This window comes from Numenius arquata, chromosome 4 (genome assembly GCF_964106895.1).
Source record: "Numenius arquata chromosome 4, bNumArq3.hap1.1, whole genome shotgun sequence".
NCBI lineage: Eukaryota > Metazoa > Chordata > Aves > Charadriiformes > Scolopacidae > Numenius > Numenius arquata.
In genome coordinates, this window is record NC_133579.1 from 7,450,216 (window position 1) to 7,466,766 (window position 16,551).

General features: G+C 43.0%; 1 protein-coding gene across 3 annotated transcripts in view; it reads right to left on the reverse strand.

Annotated features, from left to right (window-relative positions):
* Positions 1–1,093, reverse strand: part of YTHDF3 (YTH N6-methyladenosine RNA binding protein F3) — a 29,763-nt gene extending 28,670 nt beyond the window's left edge. For 2 of the 3 annotated variants that reach the window (XM_074146289.1, XM_074146290.1), the window contains exon 1: positions 743–1,087. In XM_074146289.1, coding sequence (XP_074002390.1) covers positions 743–766 — 24 coding nt within the window. In that variant the 5' untranslated portion in view covers positions 767–1,087. Of the gene's footprint in view, positions 1–742 lie in introns of all 3 variants that reach the window. The other variant, XM_074146288.1, reaches the window with a different exon arrangement.
* Between the last annotated feature and the right edge of the window lie 15,458 nt (positions 1,094–16,551).

A 16,551-nucleotide genomic window follows, 5' to 3' on the forward strand; every position in this document is an offset into this window, starting at 1 on the left:
TAAAACCCAACAAACTCTAAGCTCCGTAGAGAGCCGCCTAAAAAAAAATTAAAAAAATAATAAAAAAAAAAGCGCGGCCCAGCGCAGGGAGAGGAGCGAGGAAGAATAGCTGGAAGCGGCGGAGGCCGCGGGGGAAGGAGGAGAAAGCAGAGGCCCTAAGGGAGAAGAGGTGGGTGAGGAGAGGGAAAGGCACGAAGAGGGAGGATGCGCTAAGGAGGAGCCGGAGAGACTCGGGGGTGCGCAGGGGCGAGGAGACGGAGCCGGGCGCCGCGGGGAGCCCGGCACCCAGGCGCTGCCGGAGCCGGGAGAGACAACGGGAGCCCGGAGGGGCTCGGCCGGGGAGGGCTCGCCTGCGGGACGGGTACACACAAAGGGGCCGAGCCGGCTGGGCGGCTGGCCGGGAGGCGCGGGGCCGAGCGCCGGCGGGGCCCTGCGGGCGGGGAGGCGGAGCGGCTGTGGCGCGGATCAGCGGTTATAAATAGGGGCTGGGAAAGGGGCCCGCCATCCCGGGCGCCGCCGGCTCCGAGGGATCGCCGCTCCCCATGGCGGCGAGGAAGGAGGGAGGGAGGGAAGGAAGGAAGGAAGGAGGGAGAAGGCCGCGAACCGCGCCGCCCCGGCGGCGAGGGAAGGTGCAGGTGGCCGCCCGGCCGCCCCCGCCCCCCCACCGGGGCTAACGACGGGCCAGGGCAGAGGAACAGGCAGGGAGCGGGCGGCCGCCCCCCTCCCGCCCCGCGGCCGGTACCTGGTCGACGCTGGTGGCTGACATTCTTCACGGGGAGCCGCGATCCCCTCGCTCCGCTCCGCCTGGGCCTCGAGTGATTCCGCACGCCGGAGCCGCTCGCTCGCCCGCCCGCCGCGCCGCTCGCCGCCTCCTCCGCCCTGATTGTCGTCGCCGCCGCCGCCGCCGCCGCCTGGGCTCGCTGCTGCTGCTGCTGCTGCCGCCGATCGGGTTCCCGCTGAAAGGAGCCGGACGCAGCGCCGCTTCCCCCCCCCCGCTCCAGGCTCCGCTTCCCCACAATGGCGGACGAGGCTCCGGCTCCCACTTCCGCTCCGCGGCGCCCTGACCTTCCGCTCCCCCTCCGCCGGCGTCGCCACTGACCTTTCCCTTCCCGTCCCCGCCCCCATGTCACGTGGGGCGGGGAACAGCCCCCCCCCCTCCCCCCCCCCGCGCGCACCCGCCGCCAGCGGCTCTGACGGCGCGGGGGCGGGGCCGGCGGCGCCCCGGCGGGCAGCGCGCATGCGTCCCGCCTGGGAGGCGAGGTGGGGGGGCCGTTGCGCGCAGGCGGAAGGCGTCGATGTGCCCCTCGCTCCGCGGAACGCGCATGCTCGTAGGGGGCGGCTGAGGAATGCTGGGGGGGGGGGGGGGGGGCGGTAAATAGCGTTAATGGCCCGTGCGCCGCCGCGCATGCGCACTGCGCCCCGGCCCCCGCCCGCGCATGCGCAGCGGCCAGCGGTAGAGCTGTGGGATGGGATGGGATGGGCTAGGCTTGTAGCCCGTAGTGGCCGTTAGTGGCCGTTAACGCTTATAGCGGGCCTGGGTCCGACCTCGACTTCGGCCTGGGCAGTCTTCCCGCCGCCTGCTCCTCGGGTCCCGCGGCCTCCTCCGCAGCGGCAGCAGCAGCAGCTCCAGTCGGGGTGGTAGGCGGAGGCCTCGGGAGAGCCGCCGTTGCCTCACGGCGCTGCCTGGGCGCTTTCGTAGGCGGCGGGGTTACCTGCTTGTAACGTTTACCGCGTAGCCCCCGTCGGTCTTGTCGCTTGGCCGCGTTTGGAAGTCTTTGGTGCGGCTTTGTTGGGAGAAGGAGCAATGGTTTGTCAAACGCATTTTTGTGTACGTGGCTGCTTTCACCATCATTAGTGAAGTGCACAAGCCTTAGATGAGTGTCAACACAAGTTCAGCAGCTATTAATAAAATCCAAGACCACTGCAACAGTGCCTCAGGGGTGAATTAAGCGTTTATAAACTTGAATCTTAAAAGTGTGGTGGTTAATATGCTGCTTAGAGTTTTGAGGAGAGAATGCCTTAAATCCAGTACCATCTGTGGTATAAACCTACCTGTCAGGACAATGGGAAGGTACATACCTCAAGACTTGCAGTCTGAGTTCCTTCTGATACTCAGTACATGTGTTTTCACAAAGGATTTTTTTTTTTTTTTTAAAACCCACAAAGTGGTCTTGGCATATAACTAAGTAGTAGTTTTGGATGAAAGAGTCAGGTTATAGTAGATAATAATTTCTTACCAGTGTCAAAGAGTGAATGTTATATTGGAATGTTATATTGGAAGTTACCAAAAATTGGTATAGGTAGCACTTGAAGAGTGCTCATTTATTTTGTTGTAGTGCAGTCTGTAATTCTGACAACCACCCATCAAAAAATGTATGCTAGAGTCCAGAAGGAAGCAACAAGGATGATGAAAGGTCTGGAAAATAGGTTCTAAAAGAAGATTGAAAGAAATGGCTTTGGTTGGAATAGAAGGAGAAGAATGAAATTTTTTGAAAGAAAGTCGTCAAGTATTTTTATGCATAAAATAAGTGATGATTTCTGTCTGCATGCTTTCAAACAGGACAAAATATCATGGATTTAAACTGCAGCTGGCAAGGTTAAAGTTGATCTTTTATGACACCTGGATGAACTAGTCAACCTTTAGTAGATCTGCAGACTCAACTTTGGATAGGACTCCTTTAGAACACTATCAAAGCAAGTAAGACTGCGCCCCCCACCTCTGTGGCACTACAGTTACAAAGCAGATGGGACCCTTAGATTCAGTCTTTGAAATTAAATTTCTTTCGCTTTTTTTCCTGTTTTCCTACTCCATAGGCAGCTATGGTACGAGGGGATTCTCACTTTTTGGTGAAGTGGTTCTAGTTTACGTCCAAAAAAGAAAGACTGAGGAGGCAGAGGAAAAGTAAAAGTCAGAGCACAGGCACTTAAGTGGAAAGAGCACCCACATTAGATAGTCTTCTTACCAATAAACTAGACATTCATTTCTACCTTTGATTTGTTGAGGGTTTTGTTTGTTTTCCTGGCATCTTCTATCCTTATTTCATTTAACCACAGTGAAATAACTTCAACCCCAGAATACCTTTTTGGTGTGGTGATGAGTACTACCAAGAGAAATGTGGGTTCTAATCTTTACCCGCTAAGGAGAGAATTCAGATCTCAACATTTCATGGGGTCATTGGGACTACCGGCCATGGGTAAGTCCCACAAAGTTACATGTTAAATATGGCATTGAAAATTCCAGTTTTGATCTTGAAAGACCTAAACTTCACATCAGGAACACTTGATAAGAATCTGCCACATAAGTCCACTAAGGAATCTAGGCCAATGAAACAACGGGCTTTAAACCATCTGTTTCATCATACCTTGCCAGTTCTCAGGATTTTATCCTGAGACTTAGGAAGTGGGGTTTTTTTGACCCCCTGTCTTTGGAATCATAAAATGACATTAAAGTGGCATTTTTTAAATGGTTTTAGCCCTCCTCATTAGACAAGTCTTGAAAGTAATCAGCCAGGAACTTTGAAAACAGACATCAGGAAAGGAGAACTCAAATTTATCGTTTGGTTAAGATCTCACTGGTTATGACCCAATGCCATTAATTTTTGTCAGGCTGACAGTTGGTTTTGAATGTTCGAGGTTTTAAACATTGCTCTTTTTATAGAAGTACTGTATTGCCTTTGAGAAAGTGCTGGCCCCTAGTGACTTGATAGTATCTATTCAGTGGAATATGCAATGTAATAGTGGAATAAATAAAAGCAGTAGGAATTTTGAAATCAGTTTATAATGGTTGCTGTGATTTGTGTGACAGAAATTCACTGTGCTGCACATATTTCCAGTTTTTGATAATGTTGGTGTCTGTGCTGGGAAGTGATTCTACATTTTTCCTCCTTATCTATACCATTAGGAATGTGGTAGAGTGAAAATTATCCTTAAAGAGAGTGCAAGTTCAGCGGATTCCAGTCGGCGTTGCAAGCTTGACAAAGTCTTAGGCTTAAATGAACCTTTTTGATGGGGAATAATGCAAGCCTCTGAGGACTTGCTGGAATGTTCTGTGGCAATTACTTCTGTAATATTATAGTTCAAGTTCCGACTTTACGTGGCCCTAGAGACTTTGGAAATATATGTGGTTTGTTTTACAAAATGCTTTTAGGGCCTCTTTTCCCCCCTCCCCGTAATTTTCCATTGTCTAATAGTTACATTCAGGAAAACCGTTTATGATCTGAACTATGACAGTTTGATTCCACCACCCTTTGCCATCAGATTATCATGTTGAAGATTTGCATCATCCATGTACATGACTTGCAGAGTCTAAGCCACCATGCCAGCAGTTCTCCAACTGGACTTTACTGGAGAGGGAGTGCCAACCAACTGTCACATTTTCTTCAGAACTCCACTTCCTCATGGTTTTTTGAAACACGTACTGAACGGATGCATGCTCACGACCCTGAAAAGGTCTTGGAGCCCTTCTAGAAATGTAGCTCTAGACTACAACAGAGCTCAGGAGGAGGACAACTGCCATTGTTTAACCATGAAATCAGCAGGTCCTTATCAAAGTCTTCCCTGTTACATTCAACAAAATCTTTTGGATTTTTCCATTACTGCTTTCAAAGTAGTGATTGTGCCAACTCAAAGGGCAAAAGGATGACCCTTTGAGATACGTTTTTCCCTTCAGCTTCACTGGAAAAACCCAGAAGAATATATGAAATTTAAAAATTAGGAAACCTTTATGTTAGTAACTTCTTTGAAAATGACTGAGATTTAAGACACAAGTTCTTAAGCGCTCAGAAAATGTAGCGAGGATTCTTTTCTTAACTAGTAAAATGAAAAAAAGATCAGGGCCAAATAACCATTATTTTCCCATACGTCTCAGAGGCTGTCACTGGACTGTAAAACAGGTGCTTTGTCGAGTCTTGGCCACAGACAGAAAGTGGTCCCAAGACTCTTACAGTAAAACTAATACCAGAAAACAGACAAACTGTAAATAGCATGATGCCTGTGTTTCTCAGTGTAGCCTAACAGCTCAAAAAGATTATGAAAATACTCAGTAAATAAGTAGAATATACATGCTACTAGTGTTCTTCTGTTTCTACTGCTTCAAAAAAATATATTAAAAAAAATACATCAGCAGATTATGACCTCGCGTTGGTGAAAGACCTTCCCCAAGCAGTAAGCCGGACTAGGTGGCCTCCAGATATCCCCACCAACCAACATTTTAGTGATCAACTGGGATTGAGTGACTCTGTGGATGGTTCATGAAACAAAGTCAAAGCTCAGGTGCAGGTCACTGCTGAGGAACTTGCCTTCCAGAGTGTCCCAGTTATTAGCACACCTCTGGCTGCACCTAGGAATTGCACTTGCAGTTCCCTGGCTCTGGAGTCAAGAGACTGGGCCCCCCAACTTCATCTGGCATGAAGGAACATGGCGTTGGTGAAAGTCTTCGTAATGCAACTACAAATGAGTAAAAAACAGCTCAACTGCAGATAAACAACTTCCCTCTGTGTGTATAAGATTTAAGAGTTCTCAGCTATCAAAAGTAGGAGTATATAAAGTCTTTATCATATATGGCTTTGTCAGTGATAATTTAACAACTACATGCTCTGCACCCTGTGTGAAAATCAGTCCTGTGCTGAAGACCACAGCAGGTCGCAGATTCCAGCAAGCGTTCTTGTCCAAGGTTTGAGTAGTTTCGAATAGTTCAATAGCATCTATGGAATGGGGAATTTCAAAGTATGCAACAGGCGTTCTGGAAAATACACTGACCACAAAAGCGTGATAAAGTATGTTAATGTTGTTGATGCACTTCTTGGGAATGAGGAAATACAGGCCTGCACTTCTGGAAGAGTTTGGAGGAAAACGTAGGAAAGGACTGCAAAATTGTATGAAAGGACTGCAAAATTGTATGAAAGGACTATAATTCATCTTAGAATAAATTGTAATTGATGGACACTTAAACGGAACGTAATAGGTAATGCTGTGATTCAGTTAAGCAGCTGTTAGTGTATGCTGTCTTTAAAGGAGAGATTCTGGTGTTTAAACAACGATGATTTAACCTCCTTTGATTTTACTTCCTTTTTTATCCAGTGAGTTATTTTTTGTGGGCTCCGCTATCTGGGAGCGTGAGGTAAGACAGGAGCTTTCCGCACTGGCAAGTTCTTTTCCAGTTATATACCAATGTAAAGTAGTAGTATATTTGATAACAGTGTTTGTGAAGTATTTGCCTTAAGGGAGTGTGTAGTCCCGTATCACAGTAGGCTGGGTCCACAGCAATGATTAGTTGCTGACAGATCTTCTCTCATTAGTTTTTCTTATGAAAGACAGTCTTTAAAAAAAAAAATCCCCTTCATTTCTATACATTCTCTCCTTGAAACCCTCCGTGTCCATCAGTCTGGTTTGTAAATCTAAATTTCTCTCATATTTTGTGTAAGATGAATGTCTCTTGCTGCCTTTGCTCCTGATCACACAGAGCAATCAATCTCCCTTTTGGCGTACAGCGTTACTCACTGTAACCACGTGTTTCAAGCTGGGCAATACCGTCATCCTGACTACAGCCCGGGGGAGCCTAACAGCCAACCGCTGTGCCAGAGAAGACCGCCAGTGGCCATAGTTTGTGCAGCTGGGGTACTTCTCACCCACGTCATAGTGCTTTTAAGAGCATACTTTCCCCAGTTCATTAGCAAACTGCAAGTAGCAACCCTCTTAAAGTGCACTGTGGAGAGCAGCCCATGACCTGTTTCCAGCCTGTTTCAAGTTATTTCATACACCAGACCAGAAAAACCATGGAACTATTGTACAGACCATGACATAGACACTGTGCTGTTTGTCCAAATATTTTTAGGTGACCTGTAGTAAGAAAAGCTTCTCTGGTTCCATTTGGCCTGTGACATTTGTACTCCACCACAGCTGCTTACGTGTTTCATTCCTGTTTCAAGATCTGGCTTTGATGAGCTGTAGGTAAATAAACATAAAGGCAGCATTTGAGGTGCTAAGCCTCACGTGGTAGCCTGCTTGCAGAGAATATGCACTGAATGCTACTCTTTAATGTCAGTTTATGCTTATAATTTTCCCAATGTTTAAGAAAAATTGTCATGAACTGAATTCCATAATAAGTTCAAAGACGAACTATGTGATTCCCACCTCTGACATTAGATTCAAGAATATCTTTGTAGTTAAAGTTTACTGTATCAGATGTGATGCGCATTTGCTGAGACAGTCACCTATTCCAGAAATTTACTTTGCACTTATTTTGGAAAAAAGGATTAAATAGATTATGGAAAGGATACATTATTCTACCACCTTATTAATATTTTCCTGTTCAGCCTGGTGGAAAATAGCTGTAAACCTTTCTGAAGTCATGTTCTGCATGTCACTGTGGCATTTTGACTCCTGCGCTCTTTGACTATTTCATTAGATAAATGAAATATTTTTACTGCCTGGCTCTTGTCATGTCAGAGGAGTGTCCTAGTTTTCTTTTTCTCCCTAAAGCTTTTACTTTTTTTTTTTTGTTGTTGGAAGTGGGAGAAGCTCTCATGTCTTTTTCACAGGATTCTGTTTTCCATTCTTGCTCAAGAAGTCCTGCAAGTTTGCTCTTTGGTAGAATGAGGGTTTTGGCTCTGCTCCCAGCATCCATTCCACATCTCATTCCATTAATCTGATTTCTAAACTTGGAATATTTTTATCAGTTTTATAACCTTACAAAACTTTCTAAAATCCTACTGTCAGTGATGCTTTCTTTTTCCCCTGGATACTTTTTGGTATGGGGTTTCTAAGTGGTTAAGATTCCAAAGCTGTATAGCATAATGCTGAAGGAGATACTCGCTGCTAACCAGAAGAGGAGGAACAGGAAGGATATCTCCAGTGCTAGCTCCAAGTCTGCTCTGACAGATCCTGAGCAAGTTAAAGTAATCCCTGTACCTGTGTCTAGATCTTGCTATCTGTACAGGTATGTCTATGCGGGATGAGTCCTCGCTTAACGTTCTTCTATAATTATAGGATGTTGTCAAAATTAATTATTTATGTGAGTGTTACAACACCTACCGAAATCTCCATTGTGCTCCATAAAATTTACTTAAATTTAAAACAGTATGGTGTGCTTCCTATCAGAAGGGCCATACTTTTATATTTTGTTTTATAACCCAGAGAAGTTGTGGATGCCCCATCCCTGGAAGTGTTCAAGGCCAGGCTGGATGGGGCTTTGAGCAACCTGCTCTAGTGGGAGGTGTCCCTGCCCATGGCAGGGGGGTTGGAACTCGATGATCTTTAAGGTCCCTTCCAACTCTAACCATTCTATGAATCTATGATTTCTCCACACTTCTTTTTTCCCAAGACAGTCAAACAAACCCCCACCAAATAAGGGTGCAATAAAGCAATAAGTAAAGAATAGTGTTCCTGAAAGACATTTGCCTTAAAGATATCTACAATAAGTATCTTTTTTTTTTTTGCATCTGTATCATGTTCCTCTGCTAAGCTATATGCTAATTTTAGATGTATCACTTGATATCATCACATTATGCACAATTTTGTGTAAATTATATTGCCATCTTTTTAAGAAACATTGTAATGTTCAGAATCACCTTTTTAGAACTTTTTTACAATGAACTATGATAACTTTCCTTGTCTTTGGATAACATGCTGCACATATCTCCTTGAAAGCATGTACCTTCTGGGATGCTGAAGTCTTGCTCATAAATCCTGCTCTGGACACAAGCCAGTGTTTCCGAGTCCTCGGAAGCACGGTTCTGACTGACCAGAATGGCTGCTGTTTTCCTCTGTGCTCTTTTGAGTCCCATGAACAAAAGAAATTCAGCCCTAGTATCAGCATACAGTGTCAGTGGAATTGTGTCCATTGACACCAGGCTGAATTTGACCCTCAAAATTATAGAACCTGCAGAGAGCAGCTTTATGATTTTTATTATGTATTAGTTCTGCATCGCTAAACCATCTTTACAATTTACCTTTGTGGGCACAAAATCCAGCCACCCACCCTTTTATCGGTATGATAATAAAAAGAATTAATCACCAAAGGCTGATAGAATTTAGTTAATTTCTCTGTTTGACTACTTCCTTGACCACAGTATGTGGGAGAAGGAGACCTATGAATCAGAACATTTGATATTTTGTATTTGCGTCACTTTAAAATATTTAATACAAATCTGGAGAAGGAGAAAGTTTTGTTTTCTTTGAAATACGTAAGCCCTACACCTACTTTGTCAGCACAGCCACTCAGCATCCCCAGGATAAAGGTATTTATGTAATTAGGCACAAAATAAATATAGTTTATTTATATTTTTTAATATCCAAATATTTACAAAAGAAGACCATGAACAAATAGGCACCAAAGCGTGATTCCCCCATTGTTATTTGTAGGAAAAGTGCAACATAAATTGTGTTTCAAAGCAGAGATAACTTGTAATGTACCACATACAGAGCAACACAATTTAGGTAATTTCAAAATAAAGATAAAATTGTGATGATTAGTACATAGTACTTTGGTCATTTCCATTCAGTCAACTAAAAGTGACAATGTTTCCTCATTAATGACAAACGTCTCTTCTTTTCCCTACTTGTAGCTCTGTATTCCTTACAGAATTGATTTATTTTCAGTCATGTCTTACTGTAAAATAGCAAGTTAAATCTGGACTGTGAGTTTAATGTAAAATGGGTGAAAAATACTTTCAATATACCAAAGTTAGAACTAAGAGCTTTTTTTTTTTTCTAAATATAGATTAATTGAATAACTAAATATCAAATACATCTGACTTAACTAATTACATGATGGAACCCGTAGCCCACTGGCTATTGTAAATCTGTTTTTATTTTAACAGCCTCATCAAGGACAGATATACAGTCCTTTCCACATCCTTATATTTTATTCCAGACACAGAAGCTGTCCATTTTTTAAGGCTTTTCATTAACCTATGTAATCAAATGTCTGATCAGCTGCTGGATCAACACCATTAATTCTAGTCCACTCAAAAGTGTCTCCAGGGCAGAGAGTTCAGGATTATTTTTTCTGAGCATTGGTTTCTGCTTTCAATTCTTTCACTAATTTCTGTTTGTCACTGGTTTGATCTTTCAGCCATCAATAATTTTATCTCATAAATGGTTATGCTGATTCTGGCATGACAGGACTTTCTCTTATTGTTGACACTTCACAGTATTCTTTCTATTTTATATTTTAGTTGCCTGATCATGGCCATCTCTATTCCCTAATCTTAATTGCAAGGTCTACACTGGCCAGCCCCCTAATTAGACAAGGCAGAAGTACTCAGGTGCTCAAGGTTTGGTCCCAGTCCTGAGTCAGGGCAAATTCAGTTAACTTGAGGTTGACAACCCATCTCAATATTTTAATATTTTCATTCAAATCTCAGTTTCTTGCAACAACAAATCTGAAGACTTGCTGAAAATGCTCTTCATGAGCAATATTTAATGTATGAATAATGTACATTATGATGTGATGCTCAGATCAAACACAGAATTTGAAATAAGTAATTATCCCTCCATAAATTAAATCAACAAAACCAATAAAAGCATTAATAAACTTACTGTATTGGTTCATGCTATATTATTTTTATTTTAAGAAATTGCTCAGATATTAGGCCTATCAAGTGTCTCTAAGCATAATATACTAATTTTTAAAAATTATATACTTGTGTAAATATTACTGACCAGTGAACAAGATCAGAAGTATAGAAAGTACTACTTTCTTTGGTTAGTTATTTTCCATTATTAAATTCATGACATCTCAGTCTTTCTCTCTCGCTTGTTTTCATTTAAAAGCAGAAGTTAATTTTTCTTTCACTCGGGGAATTCGGATCATTAAAGGACATGTCTCTCTTCATATGTTGTCCCTAATGAGTTGGGAAGAGAATGTCCTGTGCTAAGGCTCAGTAAGAGCCAAATTTTATACATGGAACAGCTCAAGAGACTAGTATTTTTTCACCTATATTAATTAAGCGTTTTTCAGAGCTGTTGTGACTTGTGGTTTTTTTTTGGTGTGTGTCTTTTAAATAGATCCACTAGGTGGTGCTTGAAATAAGCCACCCCGCTGTGACTCGTTGCTCAGGGTTGCCAAGCCCATCTCGGAAATCTTGGGGCAACTGGAAATTATCGTGGCTGCGAAATGTTAAACTATAATTCATGAGTCAAAACCCCAACAGGAATATTCTTGGCAAGAGGAATAAGATTGCTCTCCAAGTGCTTGGGTTCCTCCTTTTCCAAAATCGAGTTTTCTGTTTCAGAAGTAAAACAAGGTGTTCACCATTATGGAGATGTACTGCTCTCCATTATAAATTTCAGTGTTTCTTCACGTCTGGTACTCTCAAAATAGATCATTTCCCATTAGTATTTTTGGCACTTGAAGAAGTTTATGGCCAGACTCAAAGCGATTTGGACAAGTAGTTCTTTAAATATATTAAATAAAGATGAAGTTTGGCATTACCCAAGTGCCTCATCAGTCCTGAAAGAATAAGAAACGAAAGAAGACTGTTGCGGCGTTACTGCACATGGCCAGGGGATGGGGCAGGAAGGCACGTGTGGCCAGTTTTGCAGGTATGAATACGGACACTGTGCCAAATTCCTTGTGGAGACCAAGGCTTGTTTTCCCGGGTTATTCTTTAGCCATTTGCTGTGCACACGCTCTTCCTAACGTCAACCAGCTTCCTCAGAGCTTTGAGCAAAGCACTGCAGCTACAGAATTCTCAGCCAGGTAATTCCCCTGCTGTTCAATCTGACGGTACAAGCTTCTAGCATAATTGTTTGTTCCTGACATTGCTTCTCTGTCAAACGCCTGCCTGGTGCCCTGGTGGGAGCTCCAGAGCCCCTCCAGCTGCCAGGAGAAGCTGTGACACATTCAGCCCTCGGGCCACTACCATGTCCTCTCCCTCTGCCTTGAAGATGAAATTCCAGGCTTCACTTGGCATGTGGTTTTGAGGAAAGCGTCCCTCAAAAGGCATTTCTCTGGTAGGAGAACAAACTCCTCTAACCCATATCACAAATGGGGAATAGACAGAGAAGGAGAGGAAGAAACATGATGAACGTGTTCCTATCCTTTTTGCTTGGCTACGGTGGCAGGCAGGCAGCCAGCACAGCCACAGTCCCTGCAAGTCTTGCCCGAGAAGCAGGCCAGCAAAGGTGAGACCCACGAGAGGGCTCTGGTGGCCAGGGCAGGTCTAGGAGGGCTTCAGCTCTGGGGTGAGGGAGCTGGAGAGCTGAAGTTGGGGAGCCTGGTGGGAAAATGAAGGCTGGGGAGGAATTGGAGGTGCTGTACTGGTAACTATTGAGGATTAGGAAATTGGAAGTAACCACAGTTGGAATATTTTAAGAGACACAGGACAAATTTGGAGTAAGGCAGGTTTCTGTTATTCATAGAAAAAAATGTTAAAATTAATGTTGAGGCAGGGTATGAAGGAAAAGCATATGCGAATTGCCAGTGGAAGAGACTCTAGATGCTCTATTATAAAAGTCCCTAAAGGGTGCACGTGTGATCCCAGAGAATCCAGGCCCAGCTATGGATAAATGCACTGCAGTCAAATGTAACGTGTCACTGAGATGTCACGAAAAGTCTGGTTTGCTCATGGCCAAGGCACAAAGGCTCTTTCCACCATAAGGGTGGGAGGCAGAGTAAGATACATAAACCAGGGTGATGTACACGAGAAGATAATCTTTCACCCTTAGTATGCCTACATCATGTCAGGTATTTTTCATGTTTAAAACATAGTCTATGAAGAAACAGCCTGAGGATATTGATCTCTCAGGAAAAAAAAAAAAAAAAAAGAAAAGGATTTAGGTCACTGGAAAGATATAGAGAAGAAATTAATCATAAACTCAGCACTTTGTGCAAAGATGATTTATAGGACATGAAAAAATAGGCTTAATTATCTGCAATGCATCTTGGAATAATGCTGATGTCAGTAATCTGAAATATTCAGATTAGAAAATGTTAGTGCAACCCTCAATTAATATGAAGTTGATACGTCTTCCTCTTCTTTTTCTTTGTTATTGTAGTTCTGAAATGGATACCCAAGTTTTATATATATATTGTTTTCTTTCTTCAGTTTGTTGTTGCTGCTAAAGTTTAACACCAGTTTTATTTTTGTATCTGAGTATCTTAATTTTTCAATATGTATATGGCAAAATTTAAGTGTTTTTTTTAAAAAAAAAAACATTTTTTTTTTTAAAGGCACACATTTGTGTTGATCAGGTTAGTGGATTTTATTCTTTAATTAGTTTATGTATTTATCAAATGGGGAGGAGGGTTTAAGAACCTAATTCTTATTTTACCATTTCTGTTTCATTTTCATGGTTAAAGAGGAGACTGATAAAATATTTGCTCGGATGATATCAGTGGCAGAATCACCAGAAGAACCAGCGACGTGAGGCGGCCGTCTCAGCAGACAGCCAAGAAAGAAGCCCTTGGCTCTGTGATTCCTTAAAGGGGGAGGGAGCCGCTGCTGCCTCTGCCAGGCTCAGGGTAGAGCATCTCCAAATCCAGATGCGAAAGGAACGAACTCTGATCTCTGAGCCTTAACACCGCACTTAACCAGCTGTAATGTGATTCGAAGAGAGAGAATTCAGGTTCAAGAGCTGAAAAAGCACTTGAGTGGATCCTATTCACCTTGGCAGGACCTCAGCTAGGAATAGGAAAGAGTTAATTTCTATTTCAATCGGCATAAGGTTATGTAAATTTTTACTTGATTAAACAGCTGGTCCAGTTAGTTTGTAATAATTTCTTGTAAAAACGACCAACAGCAATAACTAAGTTTCAAGATCAAAAGAAGAAAATATGGCTTTTTTTTTAATATTTAATGCTAAGGTAGGACAAATGATGTGTTATTCCTTAAGTTTGTAAATTTTCCAATGCAAACTAACTAGAAAAATGATTAGCTTAAGTAAGGAGATTTTTTTCCCCTGCCATGTTCTGAAATTACGATTGGTTTTAAACCAGGCCAAATTCGTTCTTGGTGCAACTCCACGCACCTGAGCAACGTCAGTGGTTTAGAAACATTTTCTGGGGCGAGCGGTAAGTCAGAAAGTAGAAAGTTCAGAGAGAAGTCAGCCTGAGAACTGCAGAAGTATACCTTGCTAGAAACCAACACAGCCGTTACCAAGGGGAAGAAAAATGCTTTGCTTTGCAGGCTTTTCAAAAGCTAGGGAGATAGCAGGTAAAGATGTCTTAAAAGCATAGTTTCTGTCATTTTTCAACAGGCTCTCTCACAGAATGAAGAAGATTAAAGAGGATGAATAAGCATGGGTTTTGCTATGAATTAAACATTGAGGATGTGAGCAAAAGAAGCAAACAAAAAGCTAGAGTGAATGGCTGTTTCTCCAAAAAGAAGGAGGTTAGTTACAGGCCATCCCGGCGATCTGCATTAAGTCCGTATTATTTTTGTTTGGAAGCAAAACCTTTTACCCACTTAATCTAAAAATAGGCTAATGTGAGGTGGAAATAACTCTGCGAGAAATCAAAGATGAGATCTCTTACTCCTTTGCAACAAGACAGAGTTGACTAATAACTATTCTGAGATAGAGTACGGTCCGTGCTCTGTTTTGTGGTTTTATTGGCTTCTCAGATACATACCAAATACTATTTTTTTTCTGTGCAATTGGTCGTACTCATTTAGGATTGTCACATCCACTTCTCACATCCAAAACATTTATCACTGGCAACTAAAATATCAGTATGTCTTCCTGGCTTCCTCTCATGGGTGATTAGCCAACAGTCTCTCCCTTGCAGCCCAACCCTTCTTTGCCTCCTCTTTGATGCCGTGGCAGATGTCATCTCTCTGCCTGTCATTTTGGCTATACCTGAACTCAGGCTGCTCTATATCTTCATCCCGAGTTCATACCTCTTTTTTAACTAATTCCCTCTGTATAACTTGTCCAGGATATAATTCTCTTTGTCTACTCGCAAAACTGAACTTCTCATTTATGTTATGGCTGTCTCATTTATTGAGACCTTTCTCTGGTCTTGTCGAAATCAGTCTTGCCTTGCTCACGCCTGCCCATGAGGCTGCTGTAAAGACTGCTTTCTGTGCACATTTGAAAGTGTCAGCTCTCTGTGTGCATCCTTATACTCCCGTTTCTCTGTCACATCAAACCTAAGATGCTTATCTTCAAATCAGAGCACTTTTTACTGTTGCCGTCTAACCTATGGCACCAGCTGTTCTTTAGCAGAGAGTTAGAATTAGGCACAGGTCCCTTTTGCCCTCACTGTTGGGAAAAGCTCCACAAAAGGAGTTTTCTCGTTTCAGTCCCTCCTTGAAGCTCTTGTCTGGGACATTTCCAGGCTTCTCAAGACCTAGGTTGCAGACACGCGATAATTTAGGCTTATTGTTTTGACCAGTATGGTTTCTCTGTTGTCTTGTCCTCTGCCTAACTGTGTCCTTTTGTGTCTTTTTTATACGTAGATGCAAACTGCCTGAGGCCAGGGACCAACTTCTGTATCTGCACAGGACCTAAGAGAATTGGGTAATGAAGTAACATCATAGTACCATGAGGTACTATAGGCTATAGTACCTAGGTACTATAGGCTACTATGAGGTCTCAGGGGAGACCTCATAGCAGCCTTCCAATATCTGAAGGGAGCCTACAGGAGAGCTGGAGAGGGACTCACTGTCAGGAGATGTAGTGACAGGACAAGAGGTAATGGTTTTAAATTGGAAGAGGGGAGATTTAGATTAGATATTAGGAGGAAATTCTTTCCTGTGAGGGTGGTGAGACACTGGAACAGGTTGCCCAGGGAGGCTGTGGCTGCCCCATCCCTGGAGGTGTTCAAGGCCAGGCTGGATGGGGCTTTGAGCAACCTGGTCTGGTGGGAGATGTCCCTGCCCATGGCAGGGGGGTTGGAACTGGATGATCTTTAAGGTCCCTTCCAACTCTAACCATTCTACGATTCTATGATTCTACCATCAGCCCATTCATAATATTATTTATCTTACATGTTTTTTAGGAATCACAGACATCTTTTTCGGTTAACCACATCATGAAACTACCGTCTCAGTCCTTCTGTGCTTATGCCTTTCATTTAATTTCACTATGATACCAAGTTCCCTGCCTGGACAGCTGAAAGGACATCACAGGGGAGGACTATTTCAATATCTAAGGATAATTCTGTCCTCTGGCTACCTTCATGCACTAAAAGAAAGGAAAACATTGACAGAAGATATAAATGGCTGTAGTATATTTCCTGTAATGATGCCACTGTAGAGACTCTGAATAGGATTAGTATAGGCAATACAGACAGCACCATCATTCTTTTTAGTTGAATTCACTGAAGAACCAATAAAAGAATCAAGAATAAAAAATACCTAATTCATTTATTAACTCAGCTGAGTCAGTGAATAGCCAGTGATTGCCAACCTGGATTAAAGTTCATATGTCATTCAAGAACTCAAATATTGTTTCACTTGGCAGGCAAGGGTCTAAGTAAACAGGATTTCCGTGAAGGTAGCAAGGAAAGATGATGCAATGTGGTTATTTATTAGCTTTGGTTTTACTGTCAGGGAGATGGGCAAATAATGCCCTAATGCTTAGAATTTAAATGGGTCAAACTATTTG